General features: G+C 40.1%; 1 protein-coding gene across 1 annotated transcript in view; it reads left to right on the top strand.

Moving 5' to 3' along the window:
- The window catches only part of LOC142204551 (septin-2A), a 64,383-nt gene that overhangs the window by 16,115 nt on the left and 26,853 nt on the right, over positions 1 to 21,415 (top strand). Inside the window, exons 2-7 of the mRNA XM_075275868.1 lie at positions 5,947 to 5,998; positions 6,175 to 6,274; positions 8,156 to 8,242; positions 8,892 to 9,015; positions 14,902 to 15,036; positions 18,049 to 18,166. Coding sequence (XP_075131969.1) covers positions 5,972 to 5,998; positions 6,175 to 6,274; positions 8,156 to 8,242; positions 8,892 to 9,015; positions 14,902 to 15,036; positions 18,049 to 18,166 — 591 coding nt within the window. The 5' untranslated portion in view covers positions 5,947 to 5,971. The remainder of the gene's footprint in view (positions 1 to 5,946; positions 5,999 to 6,174; positions 6,275 to 8,155; positions 8,243 to 8,891; positions 9,016 to 14,901; positions 15,037 to 18,048; positions 18,167 to 21,415) is intronic.

The following is a 21,415-nucleotide window of genomic DNA, read 5'->3' as shown; positions in this document are numbered from 1 at the left end:
CCAGTCATCAGTAGCCGGACCCCAACCAATAAGGGCTTGTTCACATCTGCGCCCGTTCTCCTTTCATGCAGGTTTCCGTTTCCTGCACAAAACTGAGCATTTGAATGGGTTTGAAAGATGTCCGGCCGTGAGCGCTGGTGAGCGTTTTATGCTCTCCGCCACGAAACCGTTTTTTTAAAAATCGGACACAGAGTCGGACATGCAGTACTCTGTGTCTGGTTTAAAAAAAAAACGGTTTAGCGGCAGAGAGCATAAAATACTCACCGACGTACATGTCCGGACCCGGTCTGACAGTTTTCCGTCTTCTGCACGCAGAAGACGGAAAACTCAGAACGGACTCCGGGTGCTAGTGTGAACCTAGCGTTAGCAAGTTATCCCTTATGGTGAGGATAGGGTTTAAATTAAAGTAAATAGAATACTCCCTTAAGGGCATATTCACACATGGCAGATGTATGCAACTAACGTTTGTCTCTGTACATCTTAATGGGGCTGTTCCAACAGCAAGCACATGTATTTTTACAGGCCTTTCTTCAGATGAATGGGACAGTCACAGAAACTTTTACAATTGTGGTTTTGTAGTTTAGAATTGCTGCGGGTCAGAGAGTCATTTGCTCCCATTCTGTAGGCCTAATCCATGTGGGCGCCCAGCACAGATCAGCCTAAGGGTCCATTCACACAAAGTTTTTTTGGTGAGGGTCCCATTGAAGTCAATGGGAGGCTTTTTTTCCACGTGGATTTTCAGTGCCAAAAAACTCAGTGTGAATGGACCCTAAAGGCAGAAAAGCACACTTATTTTCTCCAGCTCCCTCAAATAAGAGTCAGTAGATGACCCCTAATAGTACGCTCAATTGGGATGTTTTCTGCTTTGGATTCAGCGTTAGAAACTCTGAACATATTAGGTAACCTAGATACTAAAATGTACTAGTAACCTAGACAAAATAAACATTGCTGGGTGTGAACATACCCTAATACTACAGGACTTTTTATTGGCTGAGTGTAACTTATCTTTGAGAACCTATTTGTGCAGTAGACTGTTGTCAGACTGTTTTCTGGGTAGGATTATTTTGTATGTCGTTTGTGTGTGTGTCTCTGCCCGTGATTTCGTCTGCGTGTTGTTGGCGTCAATAATCCGCCTATATTCAGTAAATTGCTGCCGACAATGGTTTGCCTGCTCCATTGTTTCTCTCAAGCTGTGCTGCTGCTGATCTCTTTCCTCAAGCCGTGCCTGTGATTGTTCCGGTATCTCAGCAGCTCGCTGGGACGCCATATAATGAGCGTGTTGTTGGTGTTGATGATCTGCCTGCTCCGCCATTTCGGCAGCTCTCAAGCTGGCCTGCTGCTGAACTCATTGCTCGCGCTGTGCCCGTGATTGTTCCAGCATCTCAGCAGCTCACTGGGAAGCCATATAATGAGCGTGTTTTTGGCGCTGATGATCTCCGTCAGCTCCGCTTGAGGAGAACTCTGTTGACTTCTGGCTACCTTCATAGCTGTCGTTGTTTTAGAATTTTGCAACTGATTAGATTTTCTTTTTCCCATCATGTTTAAAAGTAGCATGTCAGTGTGTCAGCATGTTGCCTGGAGCAGATCAGATAATATGCAAATGTATGTACAGAATCCACTGAGAGTTAGCTGAGTGTTTACATAGCTTCTGATGAAGCCAGGTCTGTTATCTCTCTGAGATAAGCTGCAGCAAGAGCTGCTTAATATAGTATGAGCATAAATTCATAACAGTCGTGAAACTGTCATTTACTGGGATAAAAAATATATTTTAATCGAGGTTACAAACTATATGCCAAATTTCATTCAAATCCGTTCAGCGGTTTTTGCGTGATTGCGGAACAAACATCCAAACTATAATATTAGTAGGATATACCTTTTGTATGCTGTAAGAGCAGTATTGCTTTGGTAACTAAAGTTTAGTTTAACATTAAGAACTCCTGAAATTTTCCATCTTATTAATGGTTGCCCAGATCAGGAAAATTGTACTCAGGCTGCGATGAGAAAGTTTATTTCTAGTTTCCTGGAGCGAGTGCAGGAAATGAGACTAATTCCTTTTTAATTTTTTTCCTCTTGTCCTCGTGCTTTCCTGTATGTGCGTAGATGTGGCTTGTGTGGTTTGTACTGTACGTGAAATGAGATCATTGTTCGCGGCTGAATGTGTCACTATTGTGGAGGCGCTGGTCAGTACAGGTGGTGCCCAAGTACAGTATGTATCGGACAAAATGTGTCCACGTAAGAACCCAGGGGAGCGTGCTTAATGTCTCATTGTTATTGTGCTAGTAGTGAGGTGCTAATCCCATGAGATGGCTTATATAACTGTTTACGTTACCTCTTTTACATCATTATTCTTTGTCATTAATATGGCTGCCATCTTCTGGTATAATCATTAAAGGGCCATAAAGCTACTATTCTTAGAGTGAAAAATGTACTATTGACCCATCTACGTAGGCTACCCCTGCAGAGAGATATAGGCCATAAGATAGCATGTGAACAAGTTTTATTTTATTTCTGTATTCAGATCAGTAAATAAAAATGCAACACTGTATATATTGGAAACACACTAAAAAAATGTACCCGTTCACCACATAGCAGTGGCCAAATGTTGACATATTTACATCCCAGCCCCAGTTTGATGCCAGATTATAAGATGACTATATATAGAGTGTAACGGGATTATATTATTGGGAAAGCTCATTTTTAACTAAACATATACTTGCTTAGCCTTTAGAAAGGCTGTTCCACACTTACCTTTTGTTTGTTAAATCTCCCAGCCGTTTTTGAATTAGCCCGCTCTTATTGATATGCTAATTGGCCTCCAGTATGCACCTGGAAGTCTCAGTTAGCACTGTCTGCTGTGTGTGTGAGAGCAGGGAAGGCTGCTGCTGCTGAGGACTCATCATCCTACCTGCACTCACCTTCCCCTGTGTACACACAGCAGACAGTGCTCACTGAACTTCCGATGCTCGTTGCTGGCTAATTAGCATATAAATAAAAGTGGGCTAATTCAAAAATGACTGAGGGGATTAACAAACAAAAGGTAAGTGTGGAATAGCCTTTCTAAAGGCTATACAAGTGTATGCTTAGTTAAAAATGACTTTTCCCAATGATTGAGCCCCTTTAAGCAAGTGGCCTCTATGGTACATGTAATATTATCTAGATAAAAAGCCAACATAAGTTGGGTATTTAGGCCATCCAATAATATGTTTATACATTAGCAGTCAAGTCCAGGCAATTTTGGCAATTTATGTGCAGCCATTAGACAGCTTGTGCTTCCCTCTAGCTGTATGTGAGCTTGCGGAGCACATTCCTGTGTGGTCTTACACTTGTCTTAAGATGGAAGCCTATGATTAAAAACGCCTCATGTAGAGCCCCATTATATGCTATGAAATTTTCACTATTGTACCATTTCCCTTAACCTTGCAGAATTCTTTTGTGATGTATGGCAGGAAATGTTATTATACATAAGGGTGTCCTGCAGAGGCAGGAATTCATTTTGATATTATATATACAAGGCATTGGTTGGAATCACTTACAAGTACGTGTTTTTAAAGAGTTTTGAGTTATAATGTTGGTACTTTGACAAACTCAGCAGCACCCTGGACCTATTAGTGCTGTCCATTTTCTTTCTATCTATCTCACTTGTCTGACCTAAAGCCATGAAAAGCAAAATGCTAGTAAGTTGGCTTGGTGTTAGCCTGCATAGCAGGTCACCCTACAGACGCTCACAGGGGCCGAAACCAAAGATGGAAAGTTGCAAACAAGCTTAGGTTACATTCACATCATTATTTTTATATCTGTTAACGGAAAAAAAAAATCCAGACCTTTTTTTTGAAGGATACAACATACTTTTGATTCTATATAAATACTTGTAAATGTGCGAAATAGATACAACCTCATGTGAATGAACCCTTAGGTAGTTTAGAAGCCATGAAGAAATTTTAGGGTATATTCACATGAAGGTCAAAAACAGTCATGTGGTGTCCCATGGATGTTTTTAGAATACATTTATCTATTCATGTGTCCATTTTATGGACGGACCATCAATAAATATCCTGGAGAAGATATCCTGTCTTTGCCTGTTTTTGCAGATCCCTCAATAGATTGAACTCTGAGGGATCTGTGAAATTAGGTCTCAGATGGAAGACAAACGGCCACGAAAAAATCCCCAAAACTTTTACACTCATTTGATTATAGTCTTAGAGGCTTTGTCACTTGTCTCCTGGTCACCTTGCAACCCTTACAATCTCCTCAATCATTATTCAGTAACCTCTACAAGCTCTTTGAACAACCTTTTAGGATGCCATAAGATCCCTCATGATGCCTTATATTGTATGTACTGATTGAATCGCATAGGGTGGTGTCTTATCCATGCTTTTACCACAAACACTTGAACTCAGAACTGCAGCAGTTTATTATTACGATACATGGCAGCATACTATTGTAAAGATACAGCCCTTTACTACATCACAAGGTATACTGTATATACTAGAGTATAAGCCAATTTTTTCAGCACATTTTTTTGTGCTCCCTCCCTCCCTCGGCTTATACTCGAGTCAAGAAAAAAAAATATTTTTTTTTTTTTTTTTTGGGAGGTGGTGTCTATGGCCAGCTGCAATAGTAATGTATAGAATCTCCCATAAAATAGTGAAAAAAAAGAAGCTTTAAAAAAAATATAATAGAAAAATAAAGTAAATAAAAGTTCTAAATCACTCAATCCTAAATACCCTATATTCAGCCAGGCTGAATTCCAAGTGGGGGAAAAAAAAAACAGTCCTCAAGCTCAGGGAAGGGGCAGACAGACAACCAAAACACCCCCTCCCCTTTCCCAGCATCTACTGCACCCAAAAACTCCGACCATTTTAATTTTTGAAATTTTCCAGTAGCTGCTGCATTTCCCCCCCTCGGCTTATACTCGAGTCAATAAGTTTTCCCAGTTTTTTCTGGTAAAATTAGGGGCCTCGGCTTATATTCGGGTCGGCTTATACTCGAGTATATACGGTAATTGCAGTGTGTGTGTGAGTTCCTCCATCATTAATCTCTAAAATATTCTGCTGACTCAAGAGTGTCTTAGAAACCCCCAGAAGCCTGATATTATTATAATCCATCGCTGAACTAGTTGTTTATCTCTTCATATTTCTTAGGGGGTTTGGAAGGTATCAAGGGGATGAAAAAAATTTTTTTTTTATGTACATTCCGTAATGGTGGAGCTTCTATAGCTGTGTTTTACTTAAAGAAACAGTTTCAAGATAATCACTTATAGAAAGCTAATTTTTTTTGTGCGTTTTTATATTTTCTTTTGCTTTTTTAAAAACTTTGTGTGATAAAGAATAAACACTGCAAAAATGTAATGAAAATTGGCCTATTCCGATGTACGATGTGCATGTTGGTTTGAAGTACCAGTTCACTGCCATGTTACAAGTTGACCTTTTCTGCTGTCTTTTGGCCTTCTAGTGGGACCAAAATTTCTATAGGATACAGGATAGTCAAAGTTGAGGAATACAAGGTCAGGCAGAGGCCAGTAGGCAGACGGCAGATTAGATCGGAGGAGATGGGGCAAAGGTCAGAACACACATACAGTAAATATAGTACTAACAATCTATTGTAGTAGCATTCAGCGGAAGGCAAGACATAGTAGTGTGAAATAAACAGCTTCTTAGTATGTAATCTAAGGCTAGAGAAGACATGGAGCAGGAGGTCAGATTGACAACATCCAGGCAATGAACTGGATTAACCAGCGTTCTTAAGAAGCCCATCAGCTTATACTGTATGTTAAATCAGGTTCTTTGAAGTTACTTACATGTTTCTTGACTCCAACCTTGTGATCAATTCTATTCTTCTTATGTAGCATTGGTAATGTTTACTACAACGTTCTTGGCCCTCATATTCATTGAAATGTCTTTATCATTGTTGTCTCTAAACTGATATGATCTTGATGTTTATTTCTAGGTCCCCTACCGCAAAGTGATACACTATGTCTCAAACTGGAGAGAAGGTCAAGGTATGTGCAGTTATATTAATAGACTTCAATCTTTTCCATCCTTTTTCCTATTCTCTCTTTTTTGTTGTTTTTTTTTTTTGTGGATACAGCTGAGCAAGCCATAATAGTAAATGTTGCAAGTGTGCACATACCAAGCATACATATAAAATGTATTATTATTTTACTGTCTTTTCTAGTTTTCAGACTCTGCTGGCTATGTGGGATTTGCTAACTTGCCCAACCAGGTCCATAGGAAGTCGGTAAAGAAAGGTTTTGAGTTCACCCTTATGGTAGTTGGTAAGTTGTGTGACGTTTTCTTTCTTACATTTCTTTTTTCCTCCAATGCTAAACTTCTGATTGTATCTGTGACCTTTTTAAGCTGGTTTGTTCCAACTCTGCCCCTTTTTTGCAGCATTCACTTATACGAAATAGCTACAGTATTAGTTCTAAATGAAAACCTTTTCCTTTTAGCTAAATTGTGCCCTCTCGCCAAGATGTTCCTTGTTCAGAGATTTACTGTTTGCGCGTGGTAATAACCTGATAACAGGCATTGGCACTTGCATTTTTTATATCCCGTGCTGTCCCATTTAATGAGAAAAAAAAATGGTGAGATTATGATTATGCAAGGCAGCTAAACTGAACAAAAGCTACTATGTAAAGCTTGGGGGGTGGCCAGAGCCAGAAAGGGAGAGCAGAAACCTTATCCTATGACATCATCAGAAATATGACAGAAGGTGGAGTTATAACTTCAATAGACTAAAATAATCTGGAGACACAAGTTCTGTCATCCTGAAAGGGGCACATATAAAAACAGCCAAAGGAGAGGACAGTGAGAAGAATGAACTGCAGATCGCTGGAGATCGCTGCCCAATACGTGTCCAGCTGTCACCAAACCAGAGGAAGATGAGACTCCATGGACTGTTATATTTATCCCAAAACACCCGCCCCGCCCCCACCTCCCCATATAGCAGTCACCAACGAAGAGGAAGACGAGACTCCACGGACTGTTATACCCCAAACCAAGACCAGACCCCAAGACTGCATCTTCACACGTGTGTCAGTGTCTTGTTTTTCCTTTGCCAGTGACACTCGCTATGCCAGAGGGAGAGGGATTTGCTAACCATAATTTGAATCCCATAGACCAGAGTTGAAGTCCCTGAGTTTTGGGCCCTTGTGCTAAATTCTGTAGTAACATGGTCAAGGGCTGTGCTCAACTTCCACTACGTTCAAACGTTTTCTAACCATGAACTTGCTTCTCAGGAAAATAGGGGCTTAGAATAGGACCTCTACTGATCCAGCATTTATCACGTGTCCATTGTATGGGTGACACTAGGTTCACACTAGAGTTCGGATTTCTGTCATTTGGCTCCACAAGGGGACTCAAAAGACGGAGACCCTATCCACTTAAAAAGCAGATTCAATAGACCCTTAAGAGACTGCAAGGCAGATGTGAATCCAGCCTAAAATATACTTCTGGCTGGAATGTCCCTTTTATTATCTTCTTTCTAGAGCATGTAGTTGAATTTACAGTCCACTTTTTTTTCCACTGTAAATCATGTTTTTGTGCTACTTTTATTTTTGATAAATTTGTTATAGTAAGTCTATCACTTCCCCCAAGCGTAATTTAGCTGTCACCATTACAGTGATAAGCAACATACTTTTTTGTATGTCATTCCTTGAGGTTTTATTTAAATGCGGCAATTGGCGCACAGGGAGCAGGCCTTCAGTGACGTGGACCAATGCTCTTGCCTCTCAGACCACTACCATCTTCTGCATGCGCCACTGCCATAACCCATACTACATTAGAAGTGAGAGCAGTCCTCCTAGATCTCGAGGCCCGTCCTCAGTGCAACTGCATCTCTTTCAGAAAACGTCAAAGCTGTTCTTTTCCAAATCTGCAAATGTGTCATACATTAGTGTTGTTCATCACTGTAATGTGCCCTGTAACACTATGGAGACAGCTGAATATTCTTGGGGGAGGTGATAGACTCCCTTTAGGATAAAAATGCTCATAAACAGAACAGGTTTTTGCTGTAAAATTCAGTGGGAAAATGTTTGTATTAGTTTAACATGCCATATTAATGTTAAAGTATACTGTTTTATGTTGTAGTTTGTGGTTTATGTACAAAATATGATGATAAAAATGTTATTTATAAAGAAATACATTGTTGCTTGCAGGAGAGTCAGGACTGGGGAAATCTACCTTGATCAACAGTTTATTCCTTACGGACCTGTATCCTGAACGATATATACCTGGAGCTGCAGGTACTATTTCAGCTCTTTATACATGCAAACAGCACTGTAATAAAAAGAGTAAACTGTGAACACCCGGAGCGTGATCTATTTCATGGATCCCTTATACTCATGAGTCTATTGAGGGTTCTGTGAACTATGAACATGCTTATACACGGAACGTTTTTTTATCAGATTGCCACATGGTCATGTACATAGATCCTTTATAGTCTGAGGCCGTTGAATTCTGTTGTGTGAATGAGCCCTGAGCAGTGTAAAGCCAAGTTTTCATTTGCTAAGCAGAACAATATAGGATGGGTTTCCATGTTTATTATGTTATTCTTTTAAAATATACAGCACAGTGTGGAAGAGCAGTAAGCATTATATTTAGGCCTTCATGTCAGAATCACAGTTGTTTGTAAGGAAATATCACTAATCTGGCCCTGCCCCTGATGCTTGCTGGTGGGATGTCATATTCATGATAATCTCTGATTAATATCTCTGCATTACTTCATTGCTTTGTGGCCATAAATCTATGTTTCTACTGCTATTAGAATGGCACTGTTATTGGTTTGAAAGGCATTTTGGACCTGGCAGACTCCCTTTAGGCTATTTAGTGTAACGTAATACAGTTAATTGTACATATGTCTCTATAACATTTAATCTCTTATTTATTTGTTAGAAAAAATTGAACGAACAGTTCAGATTGAAGCATCAACCGTGGAGATTGAAGAGCGTGGAGTGAAACTTCGCTTAACCGTTGTAGATACTCCAGGCTATGGGGATGCCATTAACAGCCAAGATTGGTAGGTAAAATAGACTTACCGTATATACTCGAGTATAAGCCGAATTTTTCAGCCCAGCTTTTGTGCTGAAAAAGCCCCCTTGCGGCCGCCGCAAGATCAAGGCCGCAAAATAGCGCCGCGTATATGGTCCACGCTCCCATCCTAAGCCCTAGCAGAATCAAAGCAACAGTACTGCACAGAGTTGGGAAAGATTATGAAAAATAAGTACTTCTGGTCTATGGTGACATCACATAGTGAACCTTAAAAGTATTTTACTATATTTAAGTTTGAAAATTCCCATAAGTTTTGTTGGTGCCATATAAAGCAGTTGCTGAACCATTTCTAAATGATGAGTGGACACCAACAGATCAATCTTTATGTATTTTCTTTTCTTTGCATATTTCACTGGATACCTAGAAATACTCACTGTTTCTTTTTGCAGCCTTTGCTTGGCTTTATTTTTCTTACTGCTCCTTGTATCTCTGCTATTTACATGCAGTGAATCTGTGGACAAACTACATTTCCCATGATTCATCTGAGTACCTTCATTCTCTGTGTTTGCTGCTCATAGGAGGGGAGGGGGGGGCAGTGAACTTGCAAATGAAACTTCGCAACCGCATGTAACCTTGCATGTGGGAATGATTTATTACCTTTGATTTCATTCCAAGGGAGAATGGAGATGGGAGGGGGTACAAGGAGCAGCAAGTAAAAAATAACAATTGGAATAGGAGGTGGATATATAACACTTTGTCATTATTTAGGACATATCCCTGCACATTTCATTTTGTTTATATATGTCATTTTCACAAGGGACCTTTCATAGACTATGAGACCTTGCTGGTATGGTGGGATCTGATTTGCCTTGTTGATTTACATCATGGCACTAGAGGAAGAAAAATACCTTAATTTGTGTATGTGTCTGCATCGGAGTAAGGGTTAAATGTGATAACTGTGGCTTGCAGTGGGTAGCTATAGAGCGATGTTCAGGAGTCCCCCCTTTCCTTCCGTTGCCGTCTTGCCCCTGTAAGAGCTCGCAGCCAGATTATTGTGTTTCAAGCCGTTCTTCCTGTTGATTGTGTGCTAATTCAACTTGTTTATTCCATTGAAATGTTTCTGGCTGCCCTACTTGGATTCTCGTGACAATGCGCAGGTCACAGGCATTCACCGGCATATAAATTCTGGAGCCATTACATGCATCTCTTATCACTGGTTTTGTTCTGGAACATTTGTTGCTTTTAAACAAAGTTAAATTCATTAAATGTAATCTGATTTAAGGGTGTGGGATTTAGGCTTAGGTCTGCTGGTATTTATTGTGAAGTAGGGCTCCTGATCAACCTGCAGCCAAGATGATGGATTATATAGCTATATTTATGACCTTAGTGACGGCACACAGAATAATAGTGAAAGCCTTGTGGATAGAAGTGTGAGAAATGGAGTCTTACTACTAAAGTACAACCGGCGTTTGCTTTTTAAAAACTGGTATAAAAACATTGGAAACTATGATGTTTGGGCTGACCTGACATTTCTTATAGCTGGCAGATCTCTGATCTAAGTGACATAAGATATTCGTTTTTTTTTGTTTTTTGACATTTCTGTAGTAATATTGTAACTCAGTGTCTATAGCTAAAATCTAACTATAATCTCCTAAAAAATCTCCTAAAATGTAACTAAAATCTCCTTTCCTGATATGCGCATTTTAGTAAATTCTTATTTTGTTCATGAAATCATTTTGGATTCTCTTATTTGTGTGTTGCTGTGTTGTGTGACAGTAAGTTCACATTAGTGTTGACTCTCCATTATTTTGGTCGCTCGGAGGACCAGAACATTGGATAGTTGGACCGCTAACGTAGTGGTTACATACGGAGCCTGGCGTGCCCCATTGATTATAATGGAGACCGTCGGGTGTCCATCATTTTTAAAATAGAGAGCATCTTTTGTTATTCCTCCTAGTAATGTCTGTATATGAGTGTTTAAGGATTCAGCCCTTTGACAAGAGGAATGGTAACACCCAGTTGTCAATTTATTTACAAAGCGTAACAACCTAATGCATGAGAAAAGATGATCCACAGTTGTTGTTTCACATGGAATAAATGTAATGACTAAAATAGCAGTGATGACAAATCCTTTCTAAGTCAGGATTACTTATGCAGTTTATTTGACCCTAACACAATGGATACCAAAGATAAAGGAAGTATTAGTTCTTCCTGTCTAAGCAAAACTGTATACAAACTGTTGTGAAGGCATCCTTGACCTGGAGATACACTGCAGATCGATGTCTGATGCATAGCTGTCATGCCTGATTCCATACAAATACACTTGGTACTAAGCTGGCTTAGGGGAGAAAGCCGGTGAGAGAGTCGAGAGTCCTCTAAACACAGTCCTATCAAAATCACTTTTTGCTGATGCAGGTAATGGATGTTGGCCAGCTCCACTTTGTTCACATCTTAGTATATGGACAAAATAAGTATATACATAGGAGGGGAAGCCCCCAGAATGTGAACTGAAGGTATCCATATTGGAATGTGTGGCATTTTTTTGTTTCAGCTGAGGCCATGATTGGATGCAAAAAATAATATATATATACAGTCCTATGAAAAAGTTTGGGCACCCCTATTAATCTTAATCATTTTTAGTTCTAAATATTTTGGTGTTTGCAACAGCCATTTCAGTTTGATATATCTAATAACTGATGGACACAGTAATATTTCAGGATTGAAATGAGGTTTATTGTACTAACAGAAAATGCGCAATATGCATTAAACCAAAATTTGACCGGTGCAAAAATATGGGCACCTCAACAGAAAAGTGACATTAATATTTAGTACATCCTCCTTTTGCAAAGATAACAGCCTCTAGTCGCTTCCTGTAGCTTTTAATCAGTTCCTGGATCCTGGATGAAGGTATTTTGGACCATTTCTTTCTACAAAACAATTCAAGTTCAGTTAAGTTTGATGGTCGCCGAACATGGACAGCCCGCTCTCAAATGATCTGAAAACAAAGATTGTTCAACATAGTTGTTCAGGGGAAGGATACAAAACGTTGTCTCAGAGATTTAACCTGTCAGTTTCCACTGTGAGGAACATAGTAAGGAAATGGAAGACCACAGGGACAGTTCTTGTTAAGCCCAGAAGTGGCAGGCCAAGAAAAATATCAGAAAGGCAGAGAAGAAGAATGGTGAGAACAGTCAAGGACAATCCACAGACCACCTCCAAAGAGCTGCAGCATCATCTTGCTGCAGATGGTGTCACTGTGCATCGGTCAACTATACAGCGCACTTTGCACAAATAGAAGCTGTATGGGAGAGTGATGAGAAAGAAGCCGTTTCTGCACGTACGCCACAAATAGAGTTGCCTGAGGTATGAAAAAGCACATTTGGACAAGGCAGCTTCATTTTGGAAACAAAAATTGAGTTGTTTGGTTATAAAAAAAAGGCGTTATGCATGGCGTCCAAAAAGAAACAGCATTGCAAGAAAAACACATGCTACCCACTGTAAAATTTGGTGGAGGTTCCATCATGCTTTGGGGCTGTGTGGCCAATGCCGGCACCGGGAATCTTGTTAAAGTTGAGGGTCGCATGGATTCCACTCAGTATCAGCAGATTCTTGAGAATAATGTTCAAGAATCAGTGACGAAGTTGAAGTTACGCCGGGGATGGATATTTCAGCAAGACAATGATCCAAAACACCGCTCCAAATCCTCAGGCATTCATGCAGAGGAACAATTACAATGTTCTGGAATGGCCATCCCAGTCCCCAGACCTGAATATCATTGAACATCTGTGGGATGATTTGAAGCGGGCTGTCCATGCTCGGCGACCATCTAACTTAACTGAACTTGAATTGTTTGTCCAAAATACCTTTATCCAGGAACTGATTAAAAGCTACAGGAAGCGACTAGAGGCTGTTATCTTTGCAAAAGGAGGATGTACTAAATATTAATGTCACTTTTCTGTTGAGGTGCCCATACTTTTGCACCGGTCAAATTTTGGTTTAATGCATATTGCGCATTTTCTGTTAGTACAATAAACCTCATTTCAATCCTGAAATATTACTGTGTCCATCAGTTATTAGATATATCAAACTGAAATGGCTGTTGCAAATACCAAAATATTTAGAACTAAAAATGATTAAGATTAATAGGGGGGCCCAAACTTTTTCATAGGACTGTATATATATATATATATATATATATATATATATATATATATATATATACACACACACACACACACGTTTGTCTTGTGATAGAGCCAAAGTTCTGAATCTGAAATGCAGTTTTGCTAGAATTTCTGACACATATCTTTTATCCAGTCCTAATATTGAATTTTTGAGAAACCACACTGCAGAATTTCAGTTTGTAGCGTAGCTGTGGCTTTACAGAAACTTTAGTGTAGAACTGCCATAAAATGAAATAACAAGAACGTGTGTGAAGTCATTTCCTGCTACATGAGGTCACTTCCTGCTGCATGTTTTTTTGGTTTTATGTTTCACTAACACTGGCCATTGTATCATGCGATGGGAAGCACCTGGTCTCTGAGGGCATATCCTGTGATAACAGCTGGATGCCTCACGAAGCAAAAGGATGAAGAAAGCTGAATTATCCAGAGTATTCAAGAAGGTCTAGAAGTAACTGGAAAGCTGCAAATGTGCAGAAGATATTGTTCATATAGCGGAGAAAGACATTATGATTGACATGCAGCATTTCTTACATTTTTCGTCATAGGAGGGCCACATGGGTGATGAAATCTCTGGTTAAGTAGAGTACATGGATCTTGAAGTAAAATGGATGAGATTTGAACAAATCCTGTCTACAAACTGCAGAAAAACTGTCTTCTTGCAGGTTTTGGACACGTAGTATGTCCATTATTGCTTTGTATTTGGCCACAGATTTCAACCTTTGCATTGCACCTGAGCTACTTGTACCGGACCCCACTGTTTTTGTCTCAATAAGTCTTTTGTTTTGTGGTTTGGACCCTGAAATCCTCACGAGGCTGCAAATGTAGTTTAAAATTGGTTTTACTTGGTACTAGATTTCTGAAGGACTGGATGCAGTTTCTAAATGTAGTAACGTCTAGCATGTGTCATCATGTATCTCATCTGTATGATAGCAACCATTACTAATACTAGAAACATACCCAGGCTGAGAACACAATTCAGAGATATTTCCCTTTGCATTGCCAATCACCCTGCAAGTGCAAGAGGGGAGGACCCTCTGACTACTGTGCTGTGTCCATCACATGACAATGGACTGACTTTTACCTACTGGAAGTAAACAATGAATGACAGCAAGCAGAGATCTAGAAAATTCTGAGGAATTAATACAGAAAGTATATTGGAAAATTCTTAAACTTTTCATTATCCAGACAATAACATTTATTTGCTGAAATTGGACAATCCCTTTAATCTGAAGTAATATGTACTGGTACAACATGCCTGTGCTGCCACACTCAAAGAAAATGGGACTGTAGGTAAATTTGGTATAATAAAGTGCATGTATGAGAAAATACTAGTAGTGGAAAACAAGTGGAAATGAATGGGAGATTAAAACACACGGTCTGCCTACCTTGTTTTTACATTCCTCCCTAGGGCTACATAGCAATGTCACCTGTTTTCAATGCGCCATAACCTGGTCCCTGTTTACACAATGTATGTGCTTTCTTCAGGAAGCCCTGGTAATTTCAAGCTGTCTCATTTCCTAGGATTTCATGTTTGTGATATTGCTGCAGGAGATGGATGAGCATCTGTTAACACAGCTGGCACCGCCGGATCCATTCAGCTTGTCGAGTTATTCCGTGCATCAGCTCTTACACAATGAAAAGTTATTAAATGTAAAAAATTACAGCATAGCATAACTTTGATACGGTAACCTTGAATTCTTTTACTAATATATTTTTCCTTTTTCTTTCAGTTTTAAAACCATCATACAATACATAGATAACCAGTTTGAGCGCTACCTTCATGATGAGAGTGGTCTCAACAGACGCCATATCATTGATAACCGCGTGCATTGCTGCTTCTACTTTATTTCACCTTTTGGACACGGGTAATATATATGTCGCCATCCTTTCCATTTTTATTAGTGTTATTGTATCAATTAAGGTTTTTTTTCTCTGAAATAGTTTTGGAAGAATGTTTGTGCTATATTTTAATGTATAAATTCATGTTCCTACTTTCTTACCTACACAATATTGTGGGATATTGTACCATACTATGTTTTGAAGAAAGAATAAAGCCTGCTCGACCATTACAAAATGTATGACAGATCCTTCATACTTATCATGGCTTCTCTTTATTCAGTGTGCCATGGTGGGAATGAGAGATCCATTATGATCTGTTTTGTTGACCTGTTTTTACTGGATCGAATAGTATGAGCGCAGCTAGAATAGATGATTCATTGAAATGTAATTTCTCGATTGCAGTAAAGTTACGATAATAGAAACAAATCTCCTTATTCTTGGCCGCCTGCAGATATGTGGTTGTGAAATTGAATCTCTTTCATTACTTAACACTACTTGACGTCTTGTTTTACTTTTCCCCTTTGAAAACGTTGAAGCAATGTAAAGTGTTCAATCTGGGGTCTGAGTTATTCTTTCAATTAAGAAAAACAAGACTAGATTAGAAGTCAATGGATTGGTGTAACGCTGGCGTACTGTCCTCAGAGTAGACCTAGCTACCTCTGTGTGCTCCTATCTATTAAAGAATGTATGCCCTGCCCTGAAAACTTCCTGCCGCTACTACCTGTGTCTGTATTTATTTAAGTCTGCTCCCTTACGTTAGGTTCACACTAGCGTACGGCTTTCCTTTCCTGTGGTCCTCTTGGGGAAACGAGAAACCTAATCTGCTTAAAAAGCGGTTACCTGCAAAAACCCGCGAACCCCATAGACTACAATGTGGTCCGCCGGGTTTCCGTCCGAAAAATGTGGAAAAGGCATTTTTGAGGCAGATTTAGAGATGGAATCCTGAACTAAGAGCAGACACAGGTGTGATCCTAGCTTTAGTCTCGCTTTTACCGACCAATGTGTTCAGTTTCTGCTCCTTGATGTTGTATGTATGCTTCTGTTTTGTCTGATGCTTGGCCCCTGGTTTGAGTACCTGCCCCTGTATGTTCCGTAACTTCTGCACTTGTCCTTGTTTGTCCCCTGGCTTCTGCTCCTGTCCCTGTTTGACTCCTCGCTTCTGTACTTTTCCCTGTTTGGACCCTTGCTTCTGTACCTGTTCCTGTTTGGTCCCTGGCTTCTGCACCTGTCCCTGTTTGACCCTTCGCTTCTGTACCTGTGCCTGTTTGGTCCCTGGCTTCTGTACCTGTCCCTGTTTGTTCTCTGGCTTCTGTACTTGTTCCTGTTAGGATTAAGGCTTCTTCTTCTGATACCCGTTTGGCTCCTGTTCCTGTTATCTGTGGCCTTTTAGCTTCTGTCCCTATTACCCGTGGCTGTGCCTGCTGCATTATGTCCTGTTGTGGATTCAAGTTTTAGACTCTATCATTTTCAGCATATTCTGCCCTGTATCTGTCAGTTTTTAGCCTGTACACACATTCTGCCTGCCTGGTTTTGTTCACGTTATGCGTTTTCCGTAGTATTCTGCACCATAGTTTTCTTTTTTTTTGTTTTTTTTTGTTTTTTTTTTTCATTTCTATTTTAATGTAGATTGTGAGTCCCACATAGGGCTCATAATGTACATTTTTTCCCTATCAGTATGTCTTTTTGGAGTATGGAATGGAAATCCACGCAAACATGGGGAGAACATACAAACTCCTTGCAGGATCCTTGGCAGGATTTGAACCCAGGACTCCAGCGCTGCAAGGCTGCTGTGCTAACCACTGAGCCACTGTGTGGCCCTTTTCTGCACCATAGTTCTGACCCACATGGTCAGCTTCTGACAAACCAGGGCCTCCTCCGTATCTAGCAGCCTGGCTAACTCTGTAAAAACCGTGGAGTCTGTACATCAGCCATAGTCAAACTGGTTTGGTAGCACAGTGCGCCCATGATCCACCAACCATAACAAAAGGTCACAGTGATAATGAGTTGAAATTGTAGATCCCAATAATCTGATGAATATTTGGATCAGGACAAATGACAGTAAGAGCCACACACACATTGGACAGTAAGTGTTGCTACAAGTGACTTCTAGCCTGGCCCGTGAATAATTTTTAATGACGGTATGGTAGTCAAGATCCACATCCTGCTTACATGGGCCAAAATAACTTGATCTGGAGCTTGCACATGCACGTTAAATAGAGGGTGCGCACGGGCTTAAAGCTTTGTTGGGTTTGTCCCTAAGTTTACATGCTGCTTCCTTTCTTGCTTACACTACAGAACAATCTCCTTTTGTTTGAAAGGACAAAATCACAGTCTGCATCTTATCTAGATGATGCTTGCGACTGCTAGTTTTTGGTGGAGAAAGCCAGTTTAAGCAAGCCTTGTCTCTAGTCTGTCCCATCTGACGCTCCATCCTGTTAACATGTAATCTACTTGCTGCTGTGAAAATCTATCTGTGCTGTGTTTCTTCCATCCTTTTGAGCTCACTGCTGACCAGGTTGTATTAGTGCCATTGTGATAAATCTGTGTGGAGCTTCTCCATTCTAACAAGCAGCTTAGCAGCAGGGTAATCTTTCTATACCCTGTATTAGAGAGCGTATGTAGATAATGATTGGAGTTGCCGCTAACTGATCTGTTTTGCAGGTTTAGCCCCTTATTACACAAGGTGAATTTAATATACAGTTTGTACTAAATACTAAAGTAGTTAAAAGAATGAAACAGATTTACTATTGTCGTTTTTATTCATTTATTTTACTTGCTAGTATAGCGCCATCGTATTCCATCATATGGTAATGTGATAGAATGGATAAAAATAGATAAAAGTGTATATTTTTATTACACATAGAATAGAATAGATACAGAGATTGTCATTGCTCACACCAACTAAGGCTCCAATTCATAGAAAGACCAATAACCTATTGGCGTGTTTAGTCTACTTGGGAAGAAACATGGTCTGAAAACAAGGTGACTTTCACAAAAAATGGAAACGTCTGTTCACATCAACTATTTCTCTTTCTCAGATTGAAGCCATTGGATGTGGAATTCATGAAAGCGCTTCATGGGAAGGTTAACATAGTCCCAGTGATTGCGAAAGCAGATACCCTGACTCTGAAGGAAAGGGAGAGGCTGAAGAGGAGAGTGAGTACCAGTGCCCTATTAATGTTAGATATAAAGCATGGGGGACAGATTTAGCAATAACCCCTTAGTGGAGGCTCCACCTGTCAGTCATCCGAATCTCCACAAACAAAGATATATGGGAGTCTGTTGCATAATGAAGGCAGTGTATTATGTGAACCCCCACACCAAATCTACAAAAATATACAGAACTAGAATTGCTGCATCTATAATGACCCAAGCTATTACTCTGCCATGTTATTGATCTTGCATGGTCAACATCATTGAAAAAAAAAAAAAAGTAAAACAAAATGCCAAGATTGTCAATTTTTATTGTTTATTTATTTAAAAAGTGAACAAAAACTCTTTTGTATCCCAAAAATGGCACCAATAAAAATGGCTTCCTGTAATAAAACCCTTGCAATTCCTTTGATAGAAATTAAAAAAGGGCCTTGGATAGGGTTGAGCCGATCTTGAGATTTCAGAATCGTTTTTAAAATCCGATTTTCGATCATTTTCCAGCCGATCCCGCTCGTGAAATTTGCTCGGTCGCCGATCGGGATCCGATCTTTCCGGATCGCCCAACCCTAGTCTTGGAGAGTGGTCATGCAAAAAAAAAAAACCCAAAACAAAACATTTTTTTAAATAAGGAAAAGGTTTTTATTGTGCAAAAGCAGTAACCCCCCCCCCCCCCCAAACTATCAATAATTTTGTATTGCTGTAACAATATCATACTAGAGAATAAATTTGAGGTTCTTTTAAAGCTGCACAGTGAACATTGCTAAATGTATTGTGTAAAAACCCAACTGTCTATTCCCCCCGAAACAGTTAGTAAATTGGTGGTATTGTATACTGCAACACCTGGATAAAGCTGTGACTTGTGAATGATGCCATTTTCTTTTACAAGGGTCCTTACAAGGAAGTGGACTGGACACAGGTTGTAAGTTGCAGTTGTAGGACTAAATACATATCCATCGGGTCAGGACTGGCATAAAGCTTTGTGTGTGTGTGTTAAAGCCACTGCCAGTAGTGGCACAAATCCACGTCACCCAGAGCATCGAGATTATTGATGAATACTCCATTACCATTACATAACAATTTGCATGATATGACACTTTTGTAGTTAATTTATTAGGATTTTCTGGTGTTCCTTTCTATGTAAACAACTTGATGATGATAACTACCTGGGTGTACCTGGTGTTTCGGCTTTTCAGTATTTCTCATTTCAGGAACCCCCGCAAACCTTGCTTCCGTTACCCTTTTCTTTCCAGATCTAAAAGGAAGCTATAAAATCTTTATCACAATACTGTGTATGCCAGACACAGGGCTGCATGTGATTTGTGCTTGGCAGGCACACTGTGAGCACAAAACAAAGGCAATTCTTTCTCTTAGCTCCTTGGGAATTCAGAGAGGTGGACCTTGCTGGTCATTGCTGTACCACATACAGTAATATTTCTGTAATCCGGCATGCACGTGACTCTGACCACATCACCTTAATTCTAGTGCAGAGGGCCATGAATGTTAACGCTTATATGTCACATACAAACTAGAAGGTAGAGGTTTCTCAGCTGAAGATGTCAAAGATAAAATATAGAGTTATATATTGTTCTGTAAAATTATCCCAATAAAGAACACAACAGTCAACTTTAGATACATTGATTCAAGTTCTTAGCATCTTTTAATAGACACCACTCTCCTGATTCCAGCACAGTTGGGATTTTCTCTTTATTCCCCCACCATTCTGGAGCTACAAGTGTAGGTAGTTTTGGTACCTGATGTTCTGTTTAAGCTCTGTAATGTCAGAATGGCAGTGTCAGGCAGTGGTTGTGATTCAAAGCTCCAAAGCAGAGGCAGCCAGTGTCACCCCTTGTCTGCTCCTACCTGATACCACCCTCCTGACAGTACAGAGGCTAATTTGCATATGGAGCACCAAAACTAACAGCATTGATTACTCGCGAATGGTGAAAAAATTCCAACTGTACTGGAATCAGTGGAGCATAGCCCATTAAATGATGCAAAGAGCTAGGCTTGTAGGAGGTGGTGAAAGGTCCTCTTTAAGGGCAATTCCCAGTTTATACCTGGTGGGATGGTGAAGGAACGTAACTGGCTTAGTAATGGCTGTTCACACCCACTTATTGGGTCCATTTAATGGGTGCAAATGAATCTGCTTAAGGATGCAAACAGATGGGCGTCTATTTACCCACTCTCTGTTTTCATTTTATATTTTTTTTGTCGGACATAGAAGCAAACAATGCGCAGTCACTTCTCCCTTCATCCTTTGACTAGATATGGCTGTCACACCAGGTGGGACCTACATCTTTCAGACATGTATGAAATATTCTATGAATCAATACCATCACAACCATGGGCCCATGTCTCAATCAGAGGACAATAAAACTTTCCTCCTAGAAACACTCCTTTTCCACGAACTGCTCTGATATTTGCAGCTTCAGCTGTTTATTCCCATCCTTATATTGCCAGTTTTGATTTACATCACTTGTGTTATTTACCACTATGTTGTTATGTCATTTTGTCTATAAATATGTAATTCAGAATACCCATTTAATGCGATCTTCAGGCGTTCATTTTATAGTTCTTCCCCAATGTAGCTTTAGGGTTTGTTCACATGGTGAAATCTGGAGCTGATTTTGAAGTGGATTCTGCCCTGTTTCTGCCACTTGCTGATTTCAATGGGAGGCAGAGATCAAAGCAGGACGCTGAAAACCTAAGTGTCCTCCTCGACTGGAAATTAACAGGAATCTGAGGCGGGTGTCCATCTGAAATTCCTCTTTATTTATCGCTGTCTGAACTTAGCTTTAGTCTCCTCCCCTTGCAGGAGACTGGCTGTGATTGATTGGCATTGCCAGCGTGTGGGCGGCACATGGATGTCATCAATGAATAGTAGCCACGGAAGCATGGCCGCAAAACCCGGACAGGAGTAGGACCTCTCCTGAGTTTTGCAGCACAGACTGTTGGCCCGCACATGGGACCGGGAAATTCGTGGTCGTGCGCATTGGCCGACAGAAATGAATTGGTCAGTGTGCGATCTGGGAAAAACCAGAATAGCGCACTGAACTACACCATGGTTGTCTGCAAGGGGCCTTGCCATGTAAAGCCCTCCCTGCAGGCCACAGCAGTATATATAGTTAGTTTTATGACAACTTCTATTCTTACAGGGTTTTGATATAATACAGTTTGACATAAGACAGCAACCTGTATTCTGATAGTGTATCCCCCAAGCTCTGCTGACCACTGTGCCTGTAAGTTGTACAG

This window comes from Leptodactylus fuscus, chromosome 1 (assembly GCF_031893055.1).
Source record: "Leptodactylus fuscus isolate aLepFus1 chromosome 1, aLepFus1.hap2, whole genome shotgun sequence".
NCBI classification, from domain to species: Eukaryota; Metazoa; Chordata; class Amphibia; order Anura; family Leptodactylidae; genus Leptodactylus; species Leptodactylus fuscus.
Note: the sequence above shows the minus strand (reverse complement) of the source record. Positions and strands in the feature narration are given on the sequence as shown.